This window comes from Tachyglossus aculeatus, chromosome 24, assembly GCF_015852505.1.
Source record: "Tachyglossus aculeatus isolate mTacAcu1 chromosome 24, mTacAcu1.pri, whole genome shotgun sequence".
NCBI lineage: Eukaryota > Metazoa > Chordata > Mammalia > Monotremata > Tachyglossidae > Tachyglossus > Tachyglossus aculeatus.
Window position 1 is genome coordinate 15,862,414 of NC_052089.1, and position 20,396 is coordinate 15,882,809.

Here is a 20,396-nt window from a genome sequence, read left to right on the forward strand (position 1 = left end):
GGCCCGTATGCTATCCGCTTGGCCATGCTGCTTCTCAGTTATATATAAAACACAAACAAACTGTGTTTCAGGGAAAAAAATCCACTTCCCTAACAGGACCTGGAAACACAATATGCAAGTAAGCGCTTAACAAATACCATCATTATTATTATATCTTGAAGCTTGTCTCACTTCTGGAATTTACTGAGCTTAATTCTTCCTGTGATTTGGAGAGAGCAGAGCTTCATAAACTCATGCTGGGGTTTTGTGTGTATGTGCGTGTGTGGTAAAATAACCCCTTCACTCTTCTCTTTCCATGATATTGCCCATCTTGACATTATTCATGGGTGGCCATGAGCATGCTGATTCTGAAGGGAGACCCCAGATAAGGCAAAAAGAAAAGAGAAGGACAGCTCTTCCCCTTTTACTTACCTTGACCCCTCTCTCACTACCATCCAGCCCGTACACTTCCTTTTCTTACCACAGATATTGTGTCTGACTTGAATATCTTCTAATGACTCTAGGGCTTACAGAATGCTTGGCACATATTAAGTGTTAAATACACTGTTATCATTATTATTCTGTGATATTGTACTCTCCCAAGTGCTTAGTACAGTGTTCTGCATATAGTAAACACTAAAATACCACTGATTGATTATTTTTATTATCATCAACCTCCCTACTGAGCCTCAATCTCTTGCTGTGGACCCCTTTCTCACTTCTTCCTTCACAACCAGTGCACCACACCACTCTCCCCATCTTCAAAGCCCTGATAAAATCGTATTTCTTTCTAACAACCCCCATACACAATCCTATTATCCCTGCTAGGACTTAAAAGCAAGAATTGGGCATATGTGGATATGGAGAAATTGCCATCTGAAGCCGCAAGAATAAGAAGGAAATTTATATTGTCCTAACTATACCACCCAAATTTAGTAGATTATGACCCCTCTCTAATAATAATAATAGTGATGATGATGGCATTTATTAAGCGCTTACTATGTGCCAAGCACTGTTCTAAGCGCTGGGGAGGTTACAAGGTGATCAGGTTGCCCCACAGGGGGCTCACAGTATTAATCCCCATTTTACAGTTGAGGTAACTGAGACACAGAGAAGTGAAGTGACTTGCCCAAAGTCACACAGCTGACAATTGGCAAACCTGGGATTTGAACCTGTGACCTCTGACTCCAGAATCCGAGCTCTTTCCACTGAGCCACGCTGCTTCTCATTGAGCCATGCTGCTTCTCTCTACTACCTGTCTGGTTTATTCTGAAGACTGCGTCTGGAAATACAGATATTCCAAACATTAGATTGTCTTCTATTTGATGAAAATGGGCTGCACATAGCTTAGAAAATATCCTTCTGAAGCTACAACTTTCTAGACTTTCAGATCTCACTCTTAAACTTGCCATTTGCAATGACAAAACAGTAAGATCTGGTTGCTTAGAAACCTAGAGGACCCTGGTTGCGTAGCAACTCAGGACTCTACCACCTATCCCTAGGAAACAGCCAACTTTAGAGGACCGTGAGCATCAAAAGTCTGGGCAGCTCAAAGGGTGTGGAAAGAAGAGGTAAAAATATGAGAAAACAGGTTTCAGTATAAATGATTATTGACTCCATGTGAAAGATGTTTTCTATTCAGAATGATTAAAGGAAAAATCAAATTTGATCATGATTTAAGTTAGAATATTCAAATTAGATAGGGTCAAGAATGACCCATGTTCTTCTGTTCTTGGGTTTTCAGGACCAAGAACCCGTGCTAAGGTATTGATTTCACAGAAGCTGCTTTGCAAAGCACCACTCGCACTCTTTTGTCCTAGCCATGGCAATAAGCAAGTAGGTGGGCCGACTGATAGCACATTGAGAAGTTCTTGCAAAGGGGTTTGACAAGCAGAACCCATTTGTGGCAGGGAAGATGTCTACCAACTCTGTTTTGTTGTGCTCTCCCAAGTGCTTAGGACAATGCTCTGCACACCATAAAATATGATTATGGCAAAAGTGACTGAGCATGGTGCTGATGCTGTGTCTCTGGGCCAGCGGGAGATATGATCTACCCTGCCCATATTAGCCAGATATTTTTCAGAAACCTTCACTGCTGATGCTCAAACCCTAGTAGCCCAACGTGTAGAGCCACCAATGAATCCCAAACAGGAAGAAGTTTAATTGAAAAACACATTTCCACTTGGCCCACAGAAAACATTCATTCATTCAGTCGTATTTATTGAGCTCTCACTGTGTGCAGAGCACTGTACTAAGCGCTTGGGAAGTACAAGTTGGCAACATATAGAGACGGCCCCTACCCAACAACGGGCTCACAGTCTAGAAGGGGGAGACAATATGTAATCTTTACTGAACCATTTCATTCATTTTCATCTGGTTAATTTTGCCTAGGTTTATGTTCTAGGTGCCAAGTTTTATACATTCAATTCCATACACATATACATCCCAAGACCGGATAATCTAAAGTTTGCCTGACTGAACAAAATGGGCTTGCTTGGTCTTGGTCAAACTTACCTAAGGTTTACTGCTTTGGTCGGGAGTCTTAGTTGGGCTAACCAGTTAGTTCAGAGAAATGGTTTTCTAGTCTGTACATCTGTTATCTTCCAACTAGCAGATGACTCACCAGAAGGTGTACTTGTTGCCTTTCAGCCTGCACTAACTCTGCCCCATCAGATCTTGCCCACACTCCATTTGGAGAACGCTTCATCAGTCCTAGGCTTGGAAGTAGGGAAGCTTCGTAGTATTTTCATGAACTGGACAACTGCCACTGCTCATAGGAGGGCAGTGTGGGCTTCTGCAAATGGTGAGTAGGAGGGAGAAAATATGGTGTTGTGGTGGCTGGGTGGCCTCTGCAGAGTTCTTCATGCGCAATCTTGAAATAATAATAATAATAATAATAATGATATTTGTTAAGCATTTACCACGTGCCAGGCACAGTTCTAAGCACTGGGGTAGATACAAGCTAACCAGGTTGGAGCCAGTCCCTGTCTCACATAGGGCTCATCGTCTTAATCCCCATTTTACAGATGAGGGAACTGAGGCACAGAGAAGTTAAGTGACTTGCCCCAGGTCACAAAGCAGACAAACGGAGGTGCTAGGATTGGATGTGATAAGCACTGTGCTAAACGCTAAGCCAGATACAAAAGAATCAGATTAGGCACAGTCTCTGACCCACATGGAGTTCACAGCCTAAAGAGGAGGGAGAACAGCCATTTTAACCCCATTTTAACAGTTGAGAACATAGGAAAGGCTAGCCCAACAGTAGACGCTTAGAAGTGGGGGGAAAGCATAATTGAGATCTGGCCCAAAATTCATCAGGAAGAGGGTTAGGGAGTATGCCCATAGTGGCTTCCCTGGAGTGTATATATTTCCCTTGCTCGCACTACTTGGCAAGAGGCTTGGCCAGGTGACTTTGGAAGTGGAACTGGTCAGCCACATACACTCTATTTGTGGGATGAGTCCCAACCAAGGTCAGCTTCAATGATGTAGAAGCTTTGCCCTGCAGCCCATCCCCTCTTCTTGAGTCAAGTTTATGGATAGCTCTAAGGAAAACATGAACACTGTAGCTGGTTATCTCCACAGCTGCCAGCCAATCAAGGTGTTTAGCTTCAAAACTGACTTCACGATGCTGTTGTGGGGGAAAGGAGAGCAACAGTGCCTTCTGAACCCTGGGGAATTTCCAGTTGCGAGCACCACAGCCCTGCTCTGCTCCCCTTTGCGTTGTGCTATACTCTGAGACTGCTGGGCCCGGTGTGTGGAAAAAACGGAGCATGTGTGGCCTTTCTTGGGGAAGCGATTTGTCCCACCTGCCACATAACTCAAATGTTGTTATTACTGAGTATCTCTCCTCCTTCCCTTCCCACCAGCCCCCTAATTGATCAATTAATAGTATTTGCTGAATGCTTACTATGTCCAGGGTGCTGTACTAAGTGCTTGGGAGAGTACAATACAACAGAATTAGCAGACATGTTCCCTGCCCCAAACCACCTTACAGTCTAGTCTCTCCTCATACATTGGTATAATTAGAAACTATACCTCCCAGACTTTCTAAACATAATTAGAACTTATATTTCTAAGACATTATAAGCAATTGCCCCCCAACACTAACCAAGTCACTTACAAACTTAGCATCATATTGTATTTTCCCAAGTACTTAGTACAGTGCTCTGCACACAGTAAGCGCTCAATAAATATGATTGAATGAATGAATTGAATTTGAATGTGAGCCCCCAGTGGGACAACCTGATCACCATCTAACCTCCCCAGCACTTACAACAGTGCTTTACACATAGTAAGTGCTTAATAAATGCTATTATTATTATTATTGTTATTAATTACAATGGCGATGTGAGCTAGGGAAAAGAGGCAGAACATTGGTGTGGAAGTGAGGAGACCTGGGTTCTAGACAGCTCTGCCACTGCCCTGCTGTGTAACTTTGGACGGGTCACATAATTCTCTTTATTTCAATTCCTTCATCTGTGAAATGGGGATGATGCTTGCTCCTCCCTACCTCATAGGGAAAAAGACAGTTGATATGAAAACACTTTGGTAAAATAAAACTACCATACACATTAAATGAATAATTATTTTGAAAAGGTTCTAACGATGGTATGTATTAGTAGTGCTACTAATAACAGTGCTATTTGTTAAGCGCTATATGCCAAGCAATGCACTAAACATTGGAATAGATCCAAGGTAACTAGATTGGACACAGTTCCTGTCCCACAAAAGGCTCGGAGTCTAAGGGAAGGGAGAAACGGGTGTTTAATTCCTATTTTACAGATGAGAAAATTAAGGCACAGAGAAGTTAAGTGACTTGCCCAAGGTCATCATCATCATCATCATCAATCGTATTTATTGAGCGCTTACTGTGTGCAGAGCACTGTACTAAGCGCTTGGGAAGTACAAATTGGCAACATATAGAGACAGTCCCTATCCAACAGTGGGCTCACAGTCTAAAAGGGGGAGACAGAGAACAAAACCAAACATACTAACAAAATAAAATAAATAGAATAGATATGTACAAGTAAAATAAATAAACAAATAAATAGAGTAATAAGTATGTACAAACATATATACATATATACAGGTCACACAGTAAGCACAAGCATTGGGGAACACACAAGTCAAACAGATCCAGCACAGTTCACGTCCCACCGAGCGCTCAGCGAAGACAAAGGGACAATAGTTGTTTTTTTAAAAAAAACATTTGGTTGACGAGAAAACTGAGCCACACAGAGAGGCGCACTTATTCACATGTCCTTACACTCTGACATTTCCCCTCTCTGTAATTTATTTTAATGTCTTCTCTCTCACTAGACCATAAGCTCCTGTGAGAAAGGGGTCATATTCATTCATTCATTCAGTCGTATTTATCGGGCGCTGTATGCAGAGCACTGTACTAAGTGCTTGGGAGAGTACAATATAATGAACAGAAACATTCCCATGTCTACCAACAGTATTGTATTTTATGCTCCCAAGTGCTTAGTACAGTGCTCTGAATGCAGTGAGCACTCAATTAATACTGTTGATTGATTGTCGGATAAGTGATTTTCCCAAGGACACACAGCAGGCAGGAGGCAGGAGCAGGTACTTGAGACTCCAAGCCTTTCCTCTAGGCCACTCTGCCTCCTATTTAGGTTTTAGATGTAAGTAAATGCACTATACTAGAAGAAAGACATTGAAGGCAGGGCATCTGATGAAAAATGAGAAAACCCTCAGTTTGGCTGAAGTACATCTGAGACCTACTGAGTTATCCAGCAAAAATCCAGAATCTTAGCTTTCTGTGAAAGTAAAGGGGCCACCTGTAATCACAGGCTATGGTCAGGGAAAGGTTGTAAAAGTAGCACCTTGAAAGACTAGGATCTTGATACATTATGCATCAAAAAAATCTGGTTCTTACAACCTTTTGAAGCTGAAATTTAAACTGTAGGAGAATGATGTGGTTTTGTACTGAAATGCAGTTGCCCTGTTGGGCCAAATGTTGCAATTTCTGCATTTTCGATCACCTGGCAACCCAACAACAGAGGTTAGGGAGTGAAAAGCATGGGTTCACTTGCAATCACATTGTTTCACCCAATCACATTGTTTCACTTAATCACAGGCTACTTACATATGTACAATAGAGGTATCAGGGTGGTCTATTTATCCTGAAAGTTGCAACTGAAATATAATTGGGAGCATGGGGGAAATCATTTCAAGCCCCTGAGGAAAACTTTTTATTTGAGATGTTTTTCCTCCTGTGGGAGATATTCATTACATTGATTCAAAGGCATGAAAATAGTAAGATTATTAAAATCACATTTCCTCCAAATGGCCTTCCCTAAATAAACCCTCATTTCACTTACTCCCTCTCTATTCTGTGATACCTATTTGCCTGGATCTGTACCCTCTAAGTACTTGATAGTTACTCCACCCTCAGCCAGACAGCACTCGCTTCTGTACATATTTGCAATTTTTCTTAACGACTGTCTCCATTTCTAAGATCCTTGTGGTCAGGGAACATGTCTATCAAACTCTGTTATATTGTACTCCCCCAAGTGCTTAGTAAAGTGCTCCGCACAGTAAGCACTTGATAAATACCATCGATTAATGAGTTATCTTAGAAAACAGTTCAAGGACAGAAAATAAAATGAAACATTTTGTGCCTATTCTTCTCATTTTATGACCTCTGGGCCTGAAGAGGACTGTGACAGCCAGTGATTTGTATACAGCTCTGAAAATAAAGTCATCCCCATTCCTTAAGAAATGCTGCATGCTCTTAAGACCGTGATGCATTTTAATGAGTGTAATATTTTAATTTGGTAGACACAACGTGCTGTTTCTGGCAGTTTGCAAATTATATGAACATATGTAAATCGGATTTTCATGCATTATTCACAGAAATAATTGTCTGGAGAAGTAAGAGTACAGCAAGAAGAAAAAAAAAACCCTGGTTCCTAAAACTGAAGAAAAAAATAAGCTCTACAGGGGATATGGTAACTGTCTATAAATATGTAAAAGGATGTTATTAGAGTACAGGGACCAGTCATTTTCATTAGCAAGGACAGAACAAGTAGTAATAGGCTTTAAATGCAAAGATAATTTCAATCTTAGTAGAGAAAAAACAAATTTATCCCAGATCCGCATGCTGAGGAAACACTGCCCGCAACTCTTCAGAACTTGGAGTTTGGGTGGGACCCCATTTTGAAGGGTAACAGGTACAATGCTGATCACAATGTTATTACAACAGCTGAGAGGATCAGCATGAGTACCAAGGAAGGGGATTATATTTGTCACTTTTCTGTGACCAGAGGAGACAGAGAGCTGGGTGGGCGGGCGGGGGGAAAGGGGCAGAATCAGTGGTTGGCACTTCCTCCTGCTGTGCCAGGGCAGCTCTGCTTAAAGACTCCTGCCTGTTGCCACCCCTAGAATTCAATGCAGGCAACTCTCACATCCCTGAAGTCACAGTCCCCCATCTTTCTGGGCTTGGCTAGCAGTGCCTACTAGCAGGGCATCTTAAACACAGGTCATAATGCCCTACCAAAGTGGCAAGATCCTGATTACTTAGATATAACACAGCCCTGGTTGGCGGCTGCTTTAGAATAAATCCCACCAAAGCGCCCAGAACACGCTGTGTCAGTGTCAGGGCCCCCACGTCCCTTCCTTACCCTCCTCTCCAAACCAAAGTTTCCATCTGCTCCTGTACCTCACCGTAACTAAATCCTTTCCACCATCCCAAAATCACAGTTGAAATGTTGAGAAAAGACATTTTGAAACTGCCTTCTAAAGGAGGCACTATATAACTGTCATGTAAAAAATGAAAAATTATTTGCCGAAGCATCTACAAATTCCTCTCGCTGTAGAGCACTTGCCTTTCACCGTTTTGGGATCATTTCTGGATTTTTGCTGTGCCTTTCTGTCTCTGTTTAACTTTATCCATTAGGAGATGAAGATGCTAAATTCTAAAATGCTTTGAATGCCTTAGAGAAAGGTGATAGACAAACAAAAGATGAATAATAAACGTTAATATGAGTTTGATTAAAGCTTATATCATCAACAAACTCCCTGAAAAATCTCTGTGGGGCCCAAGACAGTATATTATCAGAGAAACAGTGTCTAAAGGTTTATAGTTCAGACAAGAACACTCTCCAAAATAGTTAAAATAGTTGCAATCCAGTTATTCAGGTTTTTCCCTTCCGGTTGTATATTAAGTAGCTTTATTTCCTCTGTGTCGACAGACAACCAAACAAGAGGAAATATGTTTTAATTCCAGCAGGAGAGCTTAACTGGACATGGGAAAATCTTTCTGCCTGTCAGAGAGGTGCAATTTTGAAACCGTTTATGGAGGGAGGTTACTCATTCAATCAATATTTACTGAGCATTTACTGAGTGCAGAGCACTGTACTAAGAGCTTGGAAGAGTACAATGTAACAGAATTGGTGGACAAGTTCCCTTCCCACAACAAGCTTACATGCTAGAGGACTGTGGACTTTCCTTCTTCGGAGACCATTAAAAATGAGAAACCCCTATCGTGGGCAAGAATTTAGATAAGGGACCTCTTCAGATCTTCTCCAGTTTTATGGAGAAGGGAGTGGATGAAGGGAAGGGAGGAGGGGATAGAGGGAGAAAGGGGAGAGGGAGAAAGAGTGATGGAAAAGAACAGATGGAAAGATCGCTTAGATGGTTTCTCGGAGGTTTTCAGTGCATCAGACATCATCCTAGCTCTGCAGGAAATTTCAAAGAAATGGCTAAGGAAAGGTTAGTTCAGTCACTGCTTCTGAAAAAGACAATAAAGGAGTTTTTCCTTCTTGCCTCCACCTACGTAATGTGTCCTCCCACGCCCCAGCCAGAAGTAGGTCCCTGCTAAGAGCTTTTTCTGTGTAACAGGATTGATCCCCACCAAAGCAGGGCCTCCTTTCCTAATGTTAGATATCTGGTCACATTAAAATTAGGCCAAAGATCATTTCTCCATTTAGGATTTTTTCTTCTTTTTATAATTGGTTTTAGACTGTGAGCCCACTGTTGGGTAGGGACTGTCTCTATATGTTGCCAACTTGTACTTCCCAAGCACTTAGTACAGTGCTCTGCACACAGTAAGCGCTCAATGAATACGATTGATGATGATGATGATGAGAGGTATACTGGGCCTGAATAGCCCCACTGCCCCATTCTGGTCCTCCCAGTGGCATAGAGAGAGGAGCTCTAAACCTGATTATCCTCCTTGCCCGTTTCTCTAGGCTGTGTATCTCTTGGTGAGAGTGTTCCCCAGACGTTCCAAAAAAGGACTGGGACGGAGGCCAGCCGTGTCACTTAGTTGGGACTGCTCATCTCCTCTTCTGTGTTCCTCCATGCAGCCATACATGCATGGTACGTAGCAGCTCCATGTTTCCCCCAGTTAGCCTGGGCAGGAATGAGAGGCTTTGGAGGACAGGGGATGGGGATGTTGTGTGGTGTGGGGATGTTGCGTGGTGTGCAAGGACTGAGAAAAACTGGCATTTCCACACGACACTGTAGGGGGCAACATAGGCTGTTAGTTTCTTTGCTCCAAATCTGGCTCTGCTCCCTAGTTTTGTCACACTGGCCCTCGCCTATCATCATCATCATCATCAACAATCATATTTATTGAGCGCTTACTATGTGCAGAGCACTGTACTAAGCGCTTGGGAAGTACAAATTGGCAACATATAGAGACAGTCCCTACCCAACAGTGGGCTCACAGTCTAAAAGGGGGAGACAGAGAACAAAACCAAACATACTAACAAAATAAAATAAATAGAATAGATATGTACAAATAAAATAAATAAATAGAGTAAAAAAATATGTACAAACATATATACATATATACAGGTGCTGTGGGGAAGGGAAGGAGGTAAGATGGGGGGGATGGAGAGGGGGACGAGGGACTATCCATATCCCATATCCCATATCCCAACTCCCATATCCATCTCTCCAACAATATGCCGTGTGAGGGTGGCATATTTCTGAGTTTCTTTCAGGACAGTGTCATCAAATCATCAATTAAACTTCCACTCAACTATTTCTCCTCTCTGCAATTTATATTAATGTCTGCCTCCCCCTCTAGACGTGGTGGGCAGCCCGTGTCTTCCAACTTCGATGTACTGGACTCCCCCAAATGCTTCATATAATGCTCTGCACCCAGCAAGCGCTAGATACTATGGATTGATTAATGAGCTCATCATGATTATATAACAATTACACCACTTCCACAAAGATCAAAACCCATAGGTTCTGCCACAGGACTGATCTGACCAGGGTCACAGCCTAACCAGATTTTTGCTGATGTGTCTTGTTCTGACGAAACAGAGTTGTTGAGTTTTTTCCCCCCTATTTGCAATCGGGTGCCATATCAAGCTCAGAGAGGAGAATCTGTCTCAAAATGTGGGAAAGCCAATCAAGTAAATATGACAGAAAATAAGGGAAGGTGGTATTTCAACATCACATAGGACTGACTAATGATTATTATTATTACTGTATTTGTTAAGTGTTTATGGTGTACCAAACACTATACTAAGCTTTATACTAGAAAATCAGGTTGGAAACAGCCTGTGTCTTACGTGGGTCTCACAGGAAGGGGGGAGGAGAGTGTGTATTTAATCCTCCTTTTACAGATGAGAAAACTGAAACACAGCGAAGTTATGTGACTTTCCAAGGCCACACAGCAGGCAAACGGCAGAGCCGGATTATAATTATAATAATAATAATGACATTTATTAAGCGCTTACTATGTGCAAAGCACTGTTCTAAGCACTGGGGAGGTTACAAGGTGATCAGGTTATCCCACGGAAGGCTCACAGTCTTCATCCCCACTTTACAGATGAGGTAGCTGAGGCCCAGAGAAGTTAAGTGACTTGCCCAAAGTCACACAGCTGACTTGGATTTGAACCCATGACCTCTGACTCCAAAGCCCGTGCACTTTTCCACTGAGCCACGCTGCTGGATTAGAACCCAGGGCTTCTGTCTTCCAGGCTCATGATCTTTCCACTAGACCACACTGCTCCTCCATAGAGTATAATGGCAGGACAGGCCTCGGGCTGCTTAAATGCTCTTCTCTGAGCCCCACCATGCTTGCTCAAGAGATTGGCCTCATCGGATAAAACCTGCCGCTCATCGCAGGGGACCAGAGAAGATAGTTCTGGCCAACCATTACCACTAGCGGAAAAATCACTCCAGCACATGTCCCTCTTAACAATGGGGATATCACTAAGCAAAACTCAGGATACTTGCTGCTTGATTGATGATGACGCAGTAGCATCTCTGGGTGAACCTACGTGTCCAGGTGGCCTTATTTGGGCCTCACTAATCACTGAATGGGGGAGGGACTGGAAAAGGTGCCGTAAACATAGAGGCCTAGCAGGCTGCAGCCCGTGAAATTATGGCACTTGTGAGACAGCCTCAAAAGTGGCTCAACAGAGGAGCCCGAGGAATTTTCATTTTGAGGTGCAATAGCAAGCAGCAAACAATACAGGAGGGTCCCACATCAGTATTTGGCTGCGTCGATCATTTCGGACATCAGTAGTAATATCTTCTTCTAAGAAGGACAGGAATATATACTGAGTTTTTGTTCTGTTTAGAACAGCGTGCTAAACACACTGTAGAGTATGAGAAGGTCAGTAGAAAGAACCCATACTTTAAAGGAGTTTATATTGTAGTTGATGAGTTTGTTATGTATATCCCCCAAACTGTGAGCATTCGTTCATTCAATCGTATTTATTGAGCACTTACTGTGTGCAGATCACTGTACTAAGTGCTTGGGAAGTATAAATTGGAAATATATAGAGACGGTCCCTACCCAACAGCGCGCTCGCAGTCTATGTGTGGAAAAGCCCACTCACTTGATGTTCTAAAAGTTTCAATAGCCGAGAGATTCAGCTTTGCACGTGGGCCATCCTGTGGTTCCCCTATTCCCAATTGGGACTTCGGGCTGGGCATGAGCCATTCGCCTTGGGTTGCCTCAAACGGAGGCAGGAGCAGAACTACCCAGAGATGGCTCTACTCCAGGCTAGATCCCAGATTTTGGCCACATGTGGAGCTCCAGACGGTACTACTTAAAAAGCAGCAGAACCACAGCAAAGTATAGGAAAAGTGAAGGAAAACAAAAGAATATAACATTTCACAGAACGCAAAAGCTGTGGGTTACGTGCACTTTGTCATCATAGAACTCTGTTCACACCCAAGGACAGCCACATAGCATCGTAATGATTTCTCTCTGTTTTTGAAATGAACTAGTTTTTCCATTGTATGTTTATTCCATCGCCCATAAAACAAAGCCATTGCTATGTTTCTAATGTTCTGTCAGCGAATATCCTGTTAAGACAATAAGTATGAAAAGAAGTATTTTACTTTTCAAAGGTCTTTTACCAGAAAGTCTAGCTGATCTGGGGAAAATTAAACCTCGATAGCTAACTCTTGATGAGCCACGATAGAGTACAGCTTATTTGTGCTTTATTCTACAACATACATGGTATGAGCAAATGAAACCTATTGATGACCTCAACTCAAGATGATTTCAGCCTCTATGGATAGATGTTGAATTTGAAAATAATTTTCATCCCTCACCCTAGGAACATATATTTCACTATATCCAAGGCGTTGACTGCAGCCTGGTAGACTGCATTGCATACATTCCCCTCATAGTTTACAGTACAATTAGAATGCTCATATCTGGACTTCTAGTACATAGAAATCATAGCTACCAGACTTTTCAGATAGGTCCAGACTTGCCTGATTCAGAGTTTGATATACTGTAGTCCTGTACCTAGGTAGCTAAGTAAAAAAGCGTGGACTCATGATTCTGCTAGAGATAAGTGACAGTAAAGACCAAATGAGCAACATAAGATGGTGGAATATCATGCCCTGCTGCTGAATTCAGCAATAACATAAAATGGGCACCAGAGATAGTCCACTTCAAATAAACTAATTTTTGTAAATAATTGCATATCTTCTATTCTACTTTTCACTAATTTTATTCAGATGCAAAGACATAGTGTCTTTCACAAAAAAAAAAAAGGGAAAACCCCCTTGATTTAGAACATCCATTTATTGTTCAAGGACAAATTGCCACCCAAGGATCGACAACCTCTTACTCACATTAAGTGAGTAAGGCTTATGGTGGAATTCCCTCAAACCCCCAACTAGTTACCCAACTAGAACTCAGTCAAAATGAAGCATCCAGTTCATTAAAAAATTTACAAAAAAGCAAAAAATGCAGCCGAATGTCTTCTCCTAAAATTTGAGGCTTCAAAGAAGACTTGTAATTGGTTGCTAGTCTACTTTCGCTCGCCCTTATGCCTCCAAGTCTAAATTCAGTTTAAGATGGGTTGAATTTGACTGAATACGAGAGGCAGGCTATATTCTTGAGAGTCAGACTCCCGTATACTTACTTCCAAGGAATGCTGGCCCTTCTGTAACCTTCAAAAAACATCTAGTCCACACCCACAAGGGACCTGACACCAAAAAAGATGATATGGGGAATTCCAGGATCTGGATTAGCGAGAGTTCCCATGGCTCAAAGTGTTTATTATCTATTTATAAACACTTCTCCTTGAACTCCACGGGACATGACTTGGTTCTGCCTGGTATTTCTTCCAAGATTCTTGCCTCAAAAAGTGGGCATGAGGAGCCTTTCATGTGAGACTGCCCCTAGGGTGGCAGGAGACCTCTGGAGGGCTTCCCTGCTCCTTGCCCTTCCCCCAAGAGCAGCCGTTGGGCTTCATCTATCCTAAACTGTTCTAACAAAATTCCTAAGCCAATGTAAAAAATGAAAACAAACTCAGAACAGATTATTCAAGCTGCCCTGATTTATTAGTCACAGCACACTTTGTATATGTGCGTGCGTTGTTACTACCACCAAGCACAGTATTTACTGGATAGCTACATGAGGCAGAGCGCTGTTCAAGGCTCTCTGTGGTGCTTTGCACAGTGGTACTGAGGGCTCACTTGATGTGATGCCCTTTAGGCATGTGGGAATTTCAGAATGAAGGAGCAACGTGTCACCTCCCATAACGAGTTTGCATTCGACTGGGGAAGACAAACCTAAAAATGTTCACGCGAATCACACTCCAGCTTTCTTAATAATCATAATAATGATAATAATAATAATGACAGAGTCCCACATGTCTCTTCCTATATTGCTAAGCTTTTCCTGGTCCCTGCTTTCATCAGCAAATTGCCCCCACCACCTCCTCTCTCTCTCCCCAAACAACTGGATCTTAAACCCTGTCAATTCCTACGACTCCCAAATCTCTTTTGCAGCGCATTCACCTCAGCATGGAAAAAAAAAGATGTACATTGTAGAGAGGAGGAAAAACAAGTTGGAATGCTTCAGGACATGGATTATATTAGGGCTGAGGGATTCTAAGGCACAGAGGTGTCATGGGTGGTGAGCACAGCGAACTCCGCCTTGTCACGACCCATGCTTGGCAAAGGAGCTACACACAAGTTTGAAACGCATTGGAAGACAGACCCCGGAGTCGAGGGGATTTTTTTTTTCCAAATGTCTCCCTTTCTTGCGTCAATCAGAGACATTTAAAAATCTCACTCATCGCTTTAAAAAAACACAAACAAAAAGAAGCCTTTGTGGTAATTGTCAACAGCTTGAGCCCCAGCCCTGCAGTCTGCACGCAAACAGCATTGCAACGTGTTGCACTATAAGAGTGCTGTGGTATCTGCCTAAAGAGTCCCGCTAACAATACAATACAATAATAGCGAGCAAATGACTATTTCTGCTTTACCACACTTTGGAAAAGCACTGTTAAAAATGAAGAGAATCTCATCCCAAGATGTTGCTTGCCTTAGATATGTGGCAAGAGTTGTTTTCTTAGAAATATTCCAAAGATGATTGAACCGATGATTGCCAGTTTACCTATTAACTCTCGCCAGGCAGTAAAGTGACGTTTGAAGGAAAGAAAAAATACTCTGCGAAGCTCTTTGCCTCCAGTTTCTCAAATTGTCTTAGCCTTTTCAGAGCTGTATGGCCTATCTACTGAGGCCACAGCAGAAAGGGGCAAGAGGCTCTTCTCTCCTGAGCCTCCTCAGGACTTCATCAATGACAACACAAAAGATTTCTGCCTCTGCACACGAGCTAAGGGCACTTGTTCCACCTCCTTCTTCACATACCAATGCAAAAAGGGGACCATACTGAACAAAAGGGTACTAGATCTGACATCCTCCGAGAGCCCACCCAATTTCACCCTGCTTTGTGAATTTAAAAAAAAAAAAATCATTCAACAATAGGATCAACAGTTTTCTCTAAACCTCAACGAAAGAGCGATTGTGTTTTAAAGGAAGGAAGCCAGAAAACAGAAATTGAGGAAAAAGTCACTGGGGGAGAGAGGGCAGTGGAAGAAGTGAAAGGATCCAACAGATGATTGAGGAAATACAGAAAGTGGATAAATTAGAAAAACGGAACTTCTGACTAACTCCTTGCTTACACTTCACCATTGAGCAGTATCAGAGTGAGCTACTGGAGTTTGAAAATGTCCAGTGTGTCTCTTTGCATGCCTTTAACGAGGCCCCTTGCTGGAGTTGGATTAAAGCAGTTATTTTAGAAGGTTGGATTGGCCCCTATCACAAAGAGGGGCCATCTTTTAGGCCCCCTAAGGAGCCTCTTCTGTGAGATTTAGCAGATCCTCTGACCCACCTAGTAAGTACCCTGCTCAAAGAGTCCAGCTTCTCCCAACCTCAGTGCTCTGCACACAGTAAGCGCTCAATAAATACGATTGAATGAATCTTCCACCCCTGCTCCTCAACACTGAATCCAAGTGGCACAGGTTTGTGCTGGATAAGTCTTCTCCCTCTAAAAACCCTATCGCCCACATCACACGGACAGTCCTTTCCCCAGACTGTTGCTATAGATGCCCTTGAGGAAACTCCCCAGTGAAAAGCTTTTTACTGGCAATAGGCGGTTATGTCCAGCCTTAACTGCTGCAGACGTACCGAATATCTGACTTTTGTTTTTACCGGTGGCCAAGGAAGGAAGGAATAGAACATTAAGAATGATTACTGAACTCGGAAAAAAGGTTGAGGCTAGAAATGTTTGGAAAAGGTTGACGATGAAGCTGGGAAGGTGTGACCAGTTTAAACAGACCAGACTCAAATTTTTACAGTCAGAGATATTCATCTAAAGTCCTGTGGTTAGGGTTTGGCATGAACATAAGTGTGACCGAGACCCAACTCCGGTTCTCGCAACTACTGGCCCTGGAGGGTAACAGTGGGTGTTGGCATGAAAGACTAGTTTAGGCTCCCTCGCATGTGTTCTCTCCCTTTTGGCCACTGCCAATCACGTCCAGCGCTTAGAACGATGCTTGGCACATAGTAAGTGCTTAACAAATACCATCATCATGATTATTATTATCATTATTATTATGGCACTGGTGAGGGAGACTGTTGATGGCAGTCATGACTTTAGACCATCCCCTGCAAACCTCACCTCGTATATTCATTCATTCATTCAGTTGCATTTACCGAGCAGTTACTGTGTGCAGAGCACTCTGCTAAGTGCTCGGGAGAGTACAAAATGACAATAAACGGACACATTCGCTGCCCGCAACAATCTTACAGTCTACAGGTAGGGAAACAGACATGAATATAAATAAATTACAGATATGTACATTAAGTGTTATGGGGCTGGGAGGGGAAGAGGAAAAAAGGGAGCAAGTCAGGGTGACGCAGGAGGGAGTGAGAAAGGGGAAAGGGGGAGCCTAGTCAGGGAAGGCCTCTTGGAGGAGATGAGCCTTCAATAAGGATTTGAATGCGAGGGAGCCTAAACTAGTCTTTCATGCCGACACCCACTGTTACCCTCCAGAGGCAGTAGTTGTGAGAACCGGAGTTGGGTCTCGGAGACACTTGTGTTCATGCCAAAACCCTAACCACAGGACTTTAGATGAATACCTCTGACTGTAAAAATTTGAGTCTGGTCTGTTTAAACCGGCCACACCTTCCCAGTTTCATCGTCAACCTTTTCCAAACATTTCTAGTCTCAACCTTGTCTCGGGGTTCAGAAAAGGAAGGAGGAAGGGTGCTCCAGGCCAGAGTCAGGACACAGGCGAGGGGTCGGAGGCGAGAGACAAGTGAGATCGAGGCACAGTGAGAAGGTTAGCACTAGCTATGGCATCAACAAATGCCATCATTATTATTAGGGGAAAAGTGTGCGAGCTGAGTTGTAGAAGGAGAGAAGGGAGGTGACGGTGGAGGGGGCGCGGTGATGGAGTGCTTTAAAGCCAGCCGTGAGGAGTTTTTGTTTGATGAGGATGGGCAACCACTGGAGTTTTTTGAGGAGGGGGGTGACGTGCCCTGAAGGTTTTTGTAGAAAAATGATCTGGGCAGCAGAGTGAAGTATGGACTGGAGTGGAGAGAGGCAGGAGGCTGGGAGGTCAGCATGGACCAGCCTGATGCAGTAATCCAGGTGGGACAGGATGAGTGCCTCCTGCCTCTCTTCCTGCCTCAGAAAGGGGTTCTTCCTTTCAAGGTTGGGAGCGCTTTAGCTGTGTGCCTGAAGCTGTGGCCACTGAGATGATCTCCACACTTCCCAGAACTGGCTAGCTATACCAATGGTCCCCGGCTATTCAGCAGCATGTGGCTTAATCTCCTCGCAAAGTCCCTGATCTCCCAGGATCTGATCTTTGAAACCTTTTTCTTGGCTTCTGAGACCTTTTTAGGAACAACCCTTCTTGAATTTCTCCTAAACACTTCTTCAAGTTCTCAGCCTGAAGGAACTTTATGTACAGTTCCCCTTGCATTCCAGCAGATGTAGAGCTCTTACTTTAGCAGGATCAAGAGAGCAAAATGCTGGTGCCCTCCTCCCAAATCTGATCAGGACTTCCTTTTTCCTTTGAGTTTCTGTTACTAGTTAATCTGTATCTCTCTGTCTCTCTCAGCAACCTCAGGACAGTTGACTGCAATTGTCATAATGAAACCACCTGTTCTCTTCCTCCTGATTCCCTCTTGAGAGGGCAGATTTCATCTATAGGGCAGCAAGGACTCTACTTGTCACAGAGGGAAATTAGAAAAACTATCTCCGACACAAATTTCATCTAACATGAACTCCCATGTGAACCAAGTTCCTTCAGCAGGAGAATCATCCCTGGTGTGGCCAGCCACTCAATCACAATCTCCCTCACGACAAACCTGTTTTTTTCCAGGGCTTGAGTAGCCAAACTACAAATAAAGCCCACTAGGCACTGGGCTGCCGAGGAGAAAGACGATGCTTTTTTCTTTACTCCATCAGCAATATTCCTTGCTATTTCTTCATTCATTCGATCGTATTTATTGAGCACTTACTGTGTGCAGAGCACTGTACTAAGCGCTTGGGAAGTACAAGGTGGCAACATATAGAGATGGTCCCTACCCAACAAGGGGGAGAAGGGGGAGACAGACAACAAAACAAAACATGTGGACAGGTGTCAAGTGGTCAGAACAAACAGAATCAAAGCTAGATGCACATCATTAACAAAATAAATAGAATAGTAAATATGTACAAGTAAAATAGAGTAATAAATCTGTACAAACATATATACAGGTGCTGTGGGGAGGGGAAGGAGGTAGGGCGGGGGGGATGGGGAGGAGTCTACATACTAAGTAGTTGGGTGTAGGTTTTCTGTTGATCCAATGGAAAGTGGATCCCTGGAATCAGGAGACGTGTGTTCCTGTCCTGGTTCTGCCTGGAGCTGGCTAACGTGGATAAACATGGTACATAAATTCCCGCTGTCCACTTACTTGCTTCCTGAACGCTGGGTTCCAGCAGTAACACACCTGGCAGGGATGAGAGAAGATGAGTGGTGTTGGAGAAGTAGCATGGCTCAGTGGAAAGAGCCCGGGCTTTGGAGTCAGAGGTCATGGGTTCAAATCCCTGCTCCGCCACTTTGGGCTAGTCACTTCACTGTGCCTCAGTTACCTCATCTGGAAAATGGGGATTGAGACTGTGATCCCCCCCCGTGGGACAACTTGATCACCTTGTAACCTCCCCAGCGCTTAGAACAGTGCTTTGCACATCGTAAGCGCTTAATAAATGCCATCATTGTTATTAAAACAAGGCACTAGCACTTAATTGCCCTGAGCAGTTCTTGGTGCTGAAGTCTCAGCGCTGAAGTTCATCGGTCAATTCTGATGGGAGAGTCTTTCATCCTCAGTCATCATGAGAACTTGCCTAATGGATAACCTGGAGGTCAATCCATCAGTGGTATTTATTGAGCACTTCCTGTGTGTGCAGAGCACCACACTAAGCGCATCAGAGAGTGCCATACAAGTTAGTAGTCAGGATCCCTGCCCTTAACAAGTCTAACAGACTGTCAATTAGGTCCTAGGTCCCAGTCCAAGTGAAACTTAAGGTCTATTTAAGTAGAAACTCAAATAACTGGCCTGTTCCCCGGGATCCTCAAGATTGGGGATCCCTCCTAAATCCTTTCCTCCACTTAACCTTCCCATCACTAAATTCCCTCACTGTTCTTCTGTTGTCTTCCAAGAGGCCTTCCCCTATTAATTATTCTACTCTCCCAAGCGTTCACCACAATGCTCTACCCTCAGTAAGTGTTCAGTCAATACTCCTGATTGATTGATCAGTTGCTGACATCACCATCTTTCCCCTCACTCCATGACTCCTCCCTCCCTCTCTCTCTCTTTCTCTCTCTCTCCACTTATGCCTGCTGTTTATATCTATTCTCTCCTCTCAACTATGGCATATTCAATCAATCGATAAAACATATGAGCACCTACTGTGGACAGAGTAACAATAATAATGAGGTATTTGTTAAGCACTTAACTATGTGCCATGCACTGTTCCAAGGGCTGGGGTAGATACAAGGTAATCAGGTTGTCCCACATGGGGCTCACAGTCTTAATCCCCATTTTACAGTGGAGGTAACTGAGGCCCAGAGAAGTGAAGTGACTTGCCCAAGGTCACACAGCAAATAAGCGGCGGAGCGAAACCGTGATTAGAACCCACGTCCTCTGACTCCCAAGCCCGGGCTCTTTCCACTAAGCCACGCTGGGGAGAGTACATTAGACATAAGCAGCCCGATCCCTTCCCAAATGGATTTTATAATCTAACATGTTATGTCTATTGCCTACTTTGTTTACTGTCTTCCCACGTTTAACTCTAAACTCCTTCAAGACAGGGCTATGGCTTATTTCTTTTGCCCCCCAGCTTCTAATACAGTGCCCTGTTGCGGCCTCCAATGGTCCTCACTGAGCAGCGTGGCTCAGTGGAAAGAGCCTGGACTTTGGAGTCAGAGGTCATGGGTTCAAATTCCGCTCCACCAACTGTCAGCTGTGTGACTTTGGGCAAGCCACTTCACTTCTCCGGGCCTCAGTTACCTCATCTGGAAAATGGGGATGAAAACTGTGAGCCCCCTGTGGGACCACCTGATCACCTTGTAACGTCCCCAGCGCTTAGAACAGTGCTTTGCACATAGTAAGTGCTT

General features: G+C 43.6%; 1 protein-coding gene across 4 annotated transcripts in view; it reads left to right on the forward strand.

The window, feature by feature from the left end:
• Positions 1-1,513: 1,513 nt before the first annotated feature.
• VGLL3 (vestigial like family member 3) overlaps positions 1,514-20,396 on the forward strand; it is a 65,319-nt gene continuing 46,436 nt past the window's right edge. For 3 of the 4 annotated variants that reach the window (XM_038766364.1, XM_038766366.1, XM_038766367.1), the window contains exons 1-2: positions 1,526-1,570; positions 2,629-2,782. In XM_038766364.1, the coding sequence (XP_038622292.1) occupies positions 2,780-2,782 (3 nt within the window). In that variant the 5' untranslated portion in view covers positions 1,526-1,570; positions 2,629-2,779. Of the gene's footprint in view, positions 1,571-2,628; positions 2,783-20,396 lie in introns of all 4 variants that reach the window. The other variant, XM_038766365.1, reaches the window with a different exon arrangement.